The sequence below is a fragment of the Battus philenor genome, unplaced genomic scaffold, assembly GCF_028537555.1.
Source record: "Battus philenor isolate CCGP_79_NKW_IND1 unplaced genomic scaffold, ilBatPhil1.0.hap1 SCAF_21, whole genome shotgun sequence".
NCBI lineage: Eukaryota > Metazoa > Arthropoda > Insecta > Lepidoptera > Papilionidae > Battus > Battus philenor.
The window spans coordinates 1,572,252-1,583,456 of record NW_027181684.1 but is presented as its reverse complement, the minus strand read 5'-3'; the positions used below and the strand labels follow the sequence as shown (position 1 = coordinate 1,583,456).

At 33.3% G+C, this 11,205-nt stretch overlaps 1 protein-coding gene across 1 annotated transcript; it reads right to left on the bottom strand.

Annotated features, from left to right (window-relative positions):
- Nucleotides 1-2,049: 2,049 nt before the first annotated feature.
- On the bottom strand, nt 2,050-7,908 carry LOC137923257 (putative nuclease HARBI1). The gene is made up of 5 exons (XM_068766452.1): nt 7,545-7,908; nt 5,826-6,022; nt 4,103-4,232; nt 3,072-3,213; nt 2,050-2,944 (listed from the first exon to the last, which is right to left on the bottom strand). Exons 1-5 carry the CDS (start codon nt 7,851-7,853, stop codon nt 2,325-2,327), a joined length of 1,398 nt encoding a protein of 465 aa, XP_068622553.1. The 5' UTR covers nt 7,854-7,908; the 3' UTR covers nt 2,050-2,324.
- Nucleotides 7,909-11,205: the final 3,297 nt, after the last annotated feature.

Here is an 11,205-nt window from a genome sequence, read left to right as displayed (position 1 = left end):
ATTATAGAATTAAAATAGAAGCTTCGATTGGATATTCCAAACCATTTAAAAAGAAACCAAAAAACTGTGTATAGAATTAAAAAACATGACTACCTACACTTATGTAAAATGTGAATTACCCTCACAAACTTACTTCGAATAAAATTTATTATTGATTTCCGATAAAACCATAACTGTGAAAAGAATATTTTCAAATAAATTCAATGCAATTTATACATTTATTTTTACAATTTTGATAAAAATAATATATGTTACCATTACAAAATCATCAAGTGTCGGTATAAAAACTTAATTATTACATTATATATCTAACTATAAATACATCTTAAACCTACATATAATACTTCAATAGGCGATAGAAAAAAAATAGTAACTCTATTGTCATAGAATGCCTTATTTATCATTTTTAGATACATTGGACGTACATTAAAACTTGGTTTAAAAAATGACAATAAAATGTGTACCAAATACTACAATTATTTCAATACATATATATATATATATATATATATATGAATACGACGTGTTTGTTATAAACAATAATCATTTTTAAAACGAAACAATGTTTGCACATACAATACCCAACGATAAATATTGCACATCGACCTTTGGAAAGAGACAATCTGCTAATTTCGGCTTCGTAGAGCACTATCTCTGTCCCACACTACCTATGTCATGTTTTGTCAGACGTATTTTGTGCGACAGAACTCTACGAAGCCAAAATTAGCCGATTGTCTCTTTCCAAAGTTCGATGTGCAATATTTATCGCCCGGTACTATAAGACGAAATTTATTTTTATTTCTTGTATTTATCATTTGTCTGTAATAATATTTTTACCTAAGATTTTACAATTCCACCTCATCATATTAAAATACCTTCCTTTAGAAACCAATAACAAGACTTGTATAATGAAACCTCTTTACACATTCCACGCCATGTGGGGCGTATACGACCCCCGTTGCACTTTCCGTTCAAACCATTTGCAGTTGAAAAACAAAAGATTCTTAAACAAATGAATTGTAGGGTCGAATATAGATAACTTCACATCACGCATGCACGTACGTAATGCATATTAAAATTTATTACTTTTTCCCGCTAATTATAGCTTTGCAGTATTAAAAGTGTAAAGCGATCGTCTTAAATGACTCTTTTTTAATTTTTAAAATGCGGGTCATAAGCGCCCCACGCAGCCTGAATGGAAAATCTTCAAAAATTGCCACGGCACGGAACGTGTTCACTTAAAACTTCAAAGATATCAAACTCGTCTTGGAGTATGAAAAATCCTTCACTAAATCCGTCATGTATTATTGTGATCACTTTTAAAAATATCCTTATAGTGCTACCGAAACATCTGTACCGCGCATAGTATGCCTGCGACGAGACAGGTGAGGGGTATTACTCGCTTCATTTCGTCGCGACGCTTGCAGCGCACAGACGAAACGGAGCGGTGAATACTTTCCCCTTTCACGTCCCGGTGCTCGGACACCTAAGGCGCGGTACAGCGGTTTCGGTTACACTATTACTATGTATAGCATTCATTTCTAAAATGTACTCGTCTCATTTCCACTTTATTACGAAATATAAAAAATTGCAATTCATTTGCAGTATGTGTCATAGGTTAAAAATATTTCATATTGTTTGATAAGATAATTTTAAATTCATTGCATAGAATAGTATTAGATCATTTCATATGATTGTATATTGCTCAAGTTATATGTCAGTCTTTTTATGGAAAAATTTTGTTAATAAACTATTGATATATATGACCACAGACCGGCAAGACAGGTTAGGATGTTAACCTACAAGACAGTCAGACAACAATCACCATTTGTGTGCTGAAGAATTTCTTTATATATTCTAAAACTGCAGAATACAACGTGTAGTTATTGATGAACAAAAATATCATCAAAAGTAGTTTCATCTGAGGTTTTTGACTTCTTTATTCATCGCTACCATGATTCGTAATTTCGAATCCATAATGTCACTACTGCTACCACTTATAAAGTGATTACTGCATTCTTCATTACTCACTGCAGTCCAATATTCAAGGTCATCACACTACTGGCCGCGGTTCATGAGGAAGGAGGCCTATATCCAGAGGCTGTCTCATAAAATGATGATGAAACTGAACATAACATTTAAAATGTTCACATAACACATAGTTCAACAATACTTTTGTTACTCGAATTAGAAAATTCATATATACGAGCAGATGGTTGAAACAATAAAAAGGCATTCAGACTTAATATCATTAGTTGTGCGTTAGATATACACTTGAATTCATGCGTTCAATTATATACTTGCGGAACATTATTTTCTTCATTTTAATGTTGAGGGTAATGTCCCCAACCAGGCGCCATTCCTAAACTGTATGTTGGATTATTCATAACAATTCTTGGTCTTTTACTAGGGTCCTCATGGTGCATTTGTGGCTGCATCATATGATGATGCGGCATGGGGGGTGGATGGGTTTCCACAACTTTATCCTTCTTCTGTCGCTTCTTTGGTCCATTTGAACATGACTCTGGGTTAATTCTTCGCTCATTCCACAGCCTGTCTACTAATATTGCTCTTGCTTGTACACCGTTTGGATCTTCGACTTGTTTCCGTGATATCGGAGCGTTTGCAACTTTCTGTTTCATTGCTTCGAGTCGTTCCTCGGTTTGTGTCATAGGTACTACGGGTAAACCTCTTCGGTTACAAATGTTGTGGAGAACGCAACATGCTACAATCAACATTGTCACTGTCTGCGGGTCAAACTGTTTATTGCAAGTCGCTTGTAGGCATTTCCATCTTGATTTAAGTTGTTTTATTGTCTCCGTAACAGCTTGGTGTGTTTGACTGTGGATATTTGTGTAATATTTGTCAGGTGAAACCGGCGACTTCTTTGTGATCTTCGGAACTGGTGTCATTAGGTATGTCTTTTGTGAATAATGCGGACTGGCTGTAAATTTATTTAAAATTTTTAATAAAATAAATGGAAGCTAGTCTAAACTAGTCAAAAATATATAAAAATATATAAGTAACAGCAAATTTGCAAAACTTGATAAAATATAAAAAAATTTATTTACCGATAAGCCAGCACTGCTCGCCTGAATGGTTAAGGCTCTGCAGGTCGATCCTGACGGCGTGCTGATTCAATATGGCGTCGTGGGAGAAAGATCCACCAGGTTTCGCTTCTACACTTATTATGTTTAAATCACTATCACAGATCTGTTGAAAGATATGATTACAAAATCATTTTTTATTTTAGTATGCAATATATATATAATTATGAAAACCACAATATATAGAGATAACTTTTATTTTCTCTTATGTGGAAATCCTAGATTCATGTCTGCATGAACAACCAAAGAGTTTTTCCAGATTCCTATGAGCTAAAACCTAGCTGTCTTAATTTTCAAGTCTTATTCCAGATTTCCGGGGAAATCTAAACAATAAACATATATTGCTGATTATATTTGATAGCAACCTTGGATTTCTAAGATACATAGCTCTGTACATTGCTGAGTACTTCAAACCCTTGTGAGATGACTTACGGGTTGCATGGAGGAATATCTGGTAAGCCTCTGTTTAATATGAACATTTATTGTCACGGGATTAGTTTATTAACCCGTTGGAGCCAAAAGGTTCTCGAGTGACCCCCACTAGGTGGATGTGAAGAACAAAGGAGGAAAAAAATTAAAGAAATTGATAAGAATGAGAGAGACAGTGAAGTGGTGGTCCATAAAATGAAAATGGGGGTCCACAATAGTGGATCTCAACACATACACTGATAGTATCTATTTACTTACATCATACTGTCTTATAATATCAAAACATTTACATTATTTATAAAAGTACCTATGAAGTAAAAAAAAATTATAATTGTTTATAAAATTGTGTAAGTTGTAGGATGTTGGTATTTGCTTTGTGGTCGCAATACACTTTAAACTTGTAAAAACTTACAGAAAAGAGAAATTTACAGGAAATCAATATCAGGTAAGAAGGGGGTCTATGACACAAAAAAAGTTTGGGGAACTCTGGTTTTTACCTTGCAGTCTCCCAGCTGTCATGAAAAGTGGTTTATTAAACTAGAGTATTTTCTAAAACATTTACTTACAATTTGCACTTTCTTGGAGTGGTAAGATTTGTTAAAGTGCCGCTTCTGATCGTCGTCGGGGCGAGCTATTGGCACGTGGGTGCAGTCAATACACCCCACCACGTTAGGCATACCATACTTCATATAGAAACTGAAATTTTAAAAAACGCATTATATTTTTACTCGTATAAAGTTCAAATTCACATACAGATTGATTAGTTATTGATGTAAATATGCTTTAAAGAGATGATATATATAGTACCCGACGATTAATATTGCACATCGGCCATTGGAAAGAGACAATCGGTTAATTTCGGCTTCGTAGAGCGTTATCTCTGTCGCACGAAATACAACGACTGACAAAAAGGTACATAGCTAGTGTGGGACAAAGATAGTGCTCTATGAAACCGAAATTAGCCGGTTGTCTTTGTCTAAAGATCAATGTGTAATATTTATCGACGGCTACTATATCTCAGTTGCTGCAAATTAATATATGCTACACCATATTAAAAATTTTATGAATTCAGAAATAATAAATAATATAATGATTTAATAGGAAATAGTATCAAAATTTTAATTACTGTATATTAAAATTAATTTTTATTTATTATCTGTTCTTTCAGGCAATGTCTTGTTACCATATATAAAATAACTTATTGGAACATATTTTCCCGATTACTTTATATAAGATGATGAAAGTGATGGTAAAAGATGATAAATGAGGAAATTGGTGTAAAAGCTATAGAGCTTTTTGCTGATAAATTATATTCAACTCCTTGAAGTGTTTACACCTATAACTATTCACTTTGTTTAAATATAAAATAATAAAATGAAACTGTGGATTAGTTACAATTTAAATGACTGGTAAACATAGCATGTTCCAAATCTAAATAATAATTGGATATACAACAATAAATCTAGTTCCGAAATCTAGATATAAAATATAAACAAGTTGGTTATTATTATTTATTTATAACAGAATGTTATACAATAATAAATGCCCAGATCAAGCGTCTGCAGGGATTTCTTGGGGAATTTGCTTGGTTCGATTAAGACCAACCACGACGCGAAAAAGCGCATTGCCGCTTAGTTGCAGAAACCATCCTGCTGAGCCAAGACAAGACAAGACAAGGCAAGACAAATGCCTAGACTAGTATTTCCCAACGTGGTACCCATTGCAGGGTTGTGTCAAAAATATCATAAATAGAAACAAGGTGTAAACAGGAAAACAAATAATGTAAATAAAAATGAAAAGAAAAAAAATTGATGTATTAAAACTGTGATAAACTGTAATAAAAAAGACCAAACTGCAATGATGAGGATGGATGAATGGGATAGAATAGATGAGAAAGGTAGATAGAATTATAGAGTGAAAGAACGGAAAGATAGATAATGTGATGCATGGAAGAAGAGTATGGTAATAAAAAATTAAATGTGAAAAATAATAAAAGAAAACTAGGATCTTTGTTCCCACACAACAACCAGAGAAGGAGAAAAAAAACGTGCTACCCACTTCCCTCACACAAGCAAATTCAATTGGACTAAATATGAGTTTTAATCATTTTGCTTTGTTACAAAAATGAGATATGTTAAATAGGGGATCATAAGAATTTTAAGGTGGTATATTTTACAAAATAGGTTGGGAACCACTGGCCTAGATCATTTATTTTCATATACATCTGGTTATAGTACACTGACAGGCAAGGTAAGTATAGGTATTCTCAAAAAAGTTTTAAACAATTACCTGGCTTTAATAATATCTCTCTCATTCCTCAAATGTGGAAAGTGTATGTACTTCTTCACAATGGCGGGATGATTCATAGCTTCGGTGACCTGCATGACAGCGGTGGAGACAAAATACTGTGTGATGCTCGGATCCGTCTTGCCACCCACCGACTTCTGATACTTCCCTGTCGCATAGAATGATAGCGCTGCCATAACCTAGTGTAACATTAAACAGTTTTTTTTTCTTGGCATAACATCACAAATAACTGGTATATATTGATATGCTGACCATCATATCCTCATTGAGTGAGTCACCGACTATTATCCTAGACCTGAGGTTCCTTTTTTTCGTATGTGACTTTCAAATTTTAGCTGAATCTGCTGGAGCCACTGCAGCTATAATTTCTACCATTCTACCATATGTCAAAAACTCGACAAAAAATAATATATTCCCTTTACTTTTTTAAATATACCAATATCTCGTTTTTTCTAAGTTGCTTCACTACTTAATTAGTTCTAATTTTCATTGCTAGAGAGATTTACTACAGAAAATCTTAATTCACTTTAAATCATTTGTCCTTTAAATCCATTTGTGTAGTGTTTTTTTGGAACATATCCACCATACAAATTGAGTAGTATTGGTAGTGGTATAAATAAATATAAGTAAACATTTATCCTCCGCATTTGTTTTGGCGAAAAATCTAACAAATTAATAAACTCAAGCTAACATTTAAGTTCTTCAATATCAGAAGCAGATAAATTTTAATGGACTCTGCATATATGAAGAAAACCAGAAAGTAATGTCATTTCTGTTGAAATATTTTACAGAAAATCAATTGATTTTTACTGCTCTAGCATTGAAAATTTTAATACTAGATGGCAAAAGGTTGTTGATAACGAAGGTGAATATATTGTTTATTAGAAATAAAAACTTATTAGTTATGTAGCCGTGGGAATTTAATTAAAGCAACATTACTTTGCGGTCCTCCTAATAAAATAAAATATGAATCCCTATTGTCATGTCATCACAGAGCTCTGTTAAATCACCTACAGACTCTTGAAGGCTTACCTTTGTGAAAATTGTTAAAAGAGGCCTATGCCAAAAGGTACTCTATGATGCTGTACATACTTTGATTAAAATTAAAACACTTGTAACATCTAAACATGAGATATTAAGTAAGGACATTTGTTAACACAACTCGAAAAATATTTTATCTGTTACTACACAGTATTTGCTGCATGGTGTTGAGTATCAGAAAATACATAAGAATAACAATGCAGAACTTAAATTTTTTTTTAATCAATTAGTAACAATCTAAGGATATATTTAATAAAATAAAATTGAATTAAAATAGATGTAAATATGAATATCTTTACAATAATTGATGCCTGCTATCTGTTCATTATACTTGCTTTAAAAAGTGAATGCTATATGAACTGTACAGTGAAATATATATAGGAAAGTATATTAGTTGTGTTAGACAATAGATGTTGGTATAGATATTGCGATCAATTTTAATCAATTATAATTAAAGAAAAAAACAGCTAAAATATTACAAATAATTAACATTTAATCAGTATATTTATTTTACTAGATCATAAAGCATTATTTTTTTTTTGTTATATACGCAATTAAGTCCGCTATATTCATATATCTTTATAGAAACACGTTCTTTAAAATATACACATCGTATATATTTAAAAAAAAACGATATTTTCCAATATCGTTTTTACATACCTTGCATTCGACGGAGAACTCAATGGATTTCGTGGAGTCCGGCATGACAGGAGTCAACTCCTCGCAGAGGCCGCGAGCCAAGTCTTTGGTCAGCCGGTAAGTCTCTATAAACGCGGGCTCACTCAATTCAAACGGATCAACATCCTCTTTCCCTTTCGGTATCTTTTTCTCTGGAGTTTTTGCTTTTTCCAAACTCCGTGGTTCATGTTGCTTGTGTGTTTGTGACGAATCCCATTTAAGTAGTTCAAATATTTCCGGGTCGTCGTCGACAACTGATATGTATCCTTCTTCAGGCGGCTTCTCAGCCATTTTCAACTTGTTTTTAAACAATTATTTTAGTGCAATAAAATTAATCGGCAATAAAAGAAACGCAGCTTGGGTTGACAAAATTTGACATTCAATGTCTAGTGTTGACAGATCAGAAAATATTCCATTTTACATAATTCCGGTAATTTTTATTTTTTTATTTACACGATTATAAAATAGCAGTTATGAACATAAAGCAGAATCTCATTAATATTACTCTAATGTCAACGAGAGTATAACTCCAATTTAAACATAAAAATAGAGTTATGTGTTAAATTACTCACATTACAAATATATAGTATTGAATGACTTGTGTTTTGTTTTTAGCTGGGTTTTTATAAAAATCATGTCCTTATATATTAAGACTATTACTATTTGAAATTAATTGCCGGTAGCTTTAGAGCTAACGTAACACGAACATGAAAGATTAAGTAAAATAATTATGTTACTTGTTTTAATAAAATAATAACGCTCTTTATTACACCATTATCTCTATTTATCACCCTATTACTTTAATATAATTGAAGCTAAATAATGACGAAAATATTTTCAATTTTTTTACCATAATTTCAGTTCTTTTATGGTAACAATTTAAAATCTGTGTATAGTAACCCGGTTTTAGCGAAAAAAATAAAGAGCGTATTTAACTTTGTTGATAACTGTAGACAGGAGGCTAGTTCGGCCACACAAAAAACATTTGCTTTAAAATTTAGACGATTTAAAACTAATCGTGAAAAATCATGCTTTCGTTAATACCTGTTACCACAACTTCATCACAATAACATAATTATGTTAAGTTACAAAATCGTACCGTATAATAAATGTAGATGGCTTCTATAAGGAAGGAAAACAATATTTTATTATCTATATTTAAAAATAAAGAGTCTTTAATACATACGGTAAAATTGTAGCATATTTACTCTGGTCTTTTAGCGAACAGTAGGTAATAGATGAGAAAGAATATTTATTATTTGACAGTACTCTATTTATTTCTACATTCATGTTGTTTTCCGTTTTAGATAATTCAGTTTTTAATTGAATGTAATTTACCATGAAGTTATTTGTATTATAACTAAACATATATATACGGTCACCTATCTTACTTGTATTTTACAAGTTTTTAAGAATAGTTGTCTAAAAAAATTATAGATTGCGGATAAATGCGTGTTTCGTGAATTATTTATCAAAAGTAATAGGTGCTTGAGATTTTCAATATAAAAACCGAAGGCTTTATTCTCGTCAAGGGCAGGGGAAAGAGAGCCAAGAGGACCTGCGCTCATCCCTGCTAAAAATACAGAAAAACCTTCGAGCACCCCGTTAACTTTAGGGGTTCCTGTAGGTGGTTCCCCCAGCGACAACCACTAGAGGTCCGAGGTTGGCTCTTTGCGCTCTGCCCCCTCCCTTGCCTACCTCCGCGTGGGTCAAACCCCTGTTCCCTACACGGACACAGGGCTCCACTTTCAGTCATCTTGCGGAGGCGCTTCATTAGCTTCATCGAGTAGTTCGTCTCCTTTACCGCTTTCCACTCGCGAAATGATAGCCTTCGCGGCTAAATTCTGGTCGAAGAAGAGGCCCGAGTCAAATCAGCGCTATCGCCAGACGGCTCCGACATCCTCCGTCACTCCCCATCAAAGGTCTAAAAAATAAGTCAACCCCAGAACCTGATGGAATCTCCAACACAGTTAACTGCTTCATCACCAACTGCACCTTCTCCTTCATTTGGAAGGAAGCAGTGGTAATAGGGATACCCAAGCCCAGCGAGCTCAAAAACCTTCCCTTTTCATATCGCCTTATCAGACTCGTCAACACATTGGCGAAGCTGAAAGTATTATAATCAAGCGCCTCAAAGACGTCGTCAACAGTCTAAGATTTTCAAAGAAACCTGCTCAAAGATATTCTTTGAGACAACCTCTAACCTCTAACCTGTAACCTAACCTAACCCACTCACAGCGAGCCCCCCCCCCCCCTATACTTCCTGCACCCCTTTCAAGACTCTTAAGAAACGTCCTAAAGAAGTCCTCACTGATACCATCTTAGGGTTCCCACAATCCAAGCGCCAATCACCACACGCTGCAGGTACCTGTAACACTGCAAGAGCCGTTCCCACTACACCAACAGCCATTATACCAACGTCTTCACACTGCACACATAAACCTATGCTATGCAACAAAGCCAAGTACCACATTTCTTACAAACCGATGTGTATACGGTGGCTGCCGCCCGCCCCCGTCACCACGAACAGCCTTTTTCACATATAATACACTACGCATAAACTAGTATAGGATTACTACCTTCATGTGATTGACATTGTGCAAGCTGGAATAAGATGATCTAGTTTAAATTTTGAATAGTTCGGACCCTTCCGTTCCGTGAACTCAGTTCTGTTGAAGCTGTGAAAGCTCCCAGGGCTAATAGCATTGACATCGTTCGAGACAATAGAATGTATAAATTCGTTTGAAGTGGGTGTTTTTGTCACTTACGAAGCGACATTTATGGCTATAAGTTATAAATATAATCAACAAATTATATATGCAAAGAGTATTTTATATCTAAAAAATATTTTAACAAAATTTTATATCAACTTTAAACTTTTCACAATAACAAAACTTACTAACATAAATCAAATTATAAATTTAATTGTCAAAAGAAATTTAAATATGGAATTTATGAAGATGTCACATATGTGAATAAAAATATATTTAAGTTGGTACTAAAAAGATGAAATAAAAAATATATTGTTTTTACTAAAACGGAGTCCAAATCATTACGAATTGATTACAAAAAGAAATTAAAGGAACTATAACCTTATACTTTATGATTTAAAGTTGATCTTTAACATTTCATAAGATAACACAATCAGTAAATTAAAAAAATAATACATTAACTTCGTTCATAAATATAGTATTATTTCTGAACGTTTACGTACTTTTGTAAAAAAAGAATCAGTTATTTTACTTTAAAGAGACCAAAATTTGTTCTTTTTTCAAATTGTTACTACAAATATATCTTCCCCCGATAGTACGGTGACCGTAATTTTTGGTATCGTGGGACAAATTTATTGACTGATTTCTTTATGACATCCTTTTGAACGGTGTATTAGGGTGATTACGAGTGTGTTTAAGATTAAGGATGAAGTTAATGATAACAACATTAAGAAAGTAAATGATAACATTTTACATAATATAAACGGACAAGGAACCAATGTTGATAAATACCAAAGAAAACGTGTTTTCGCAATCTGGGCATCATTTGAAAGTTCACAGTACCTTAACTGAGAGCTACGTAGATATTTATACGCAGAATTTTAGATCGAGTTAGGAACATAAGAAAGATTCATAGAAGAAACAGAGTACCA

What these genes read in the sequence shown, in the direction of transcription:
- LOC137923257 (XM_068766452.1), bottom strand. Translation starts at nt 7,853, where the DNA reads ATGGCTGAGAAGCCGCCTGAAGAAGGATACATATCAGTTGTCGACGAC. An exon ending in AGTTCTCCGTCGAATGCAAG is followed by an intron (nt 6,023 to 7,544) that starts GTATGTAAAAAC and finishes ATGTTACACTAG; the next exon opens with GTTATGGCAGCGCTATCATT. An exon ending in AGAGATATTATTAAAGCCAG is followed by an intron (nt 4,233 to 5,825) that starts GTAATTGTTTAA and finishes TTAAAATTTCAG; the next exon opens with TTTCTATATGAAGTATGGTA.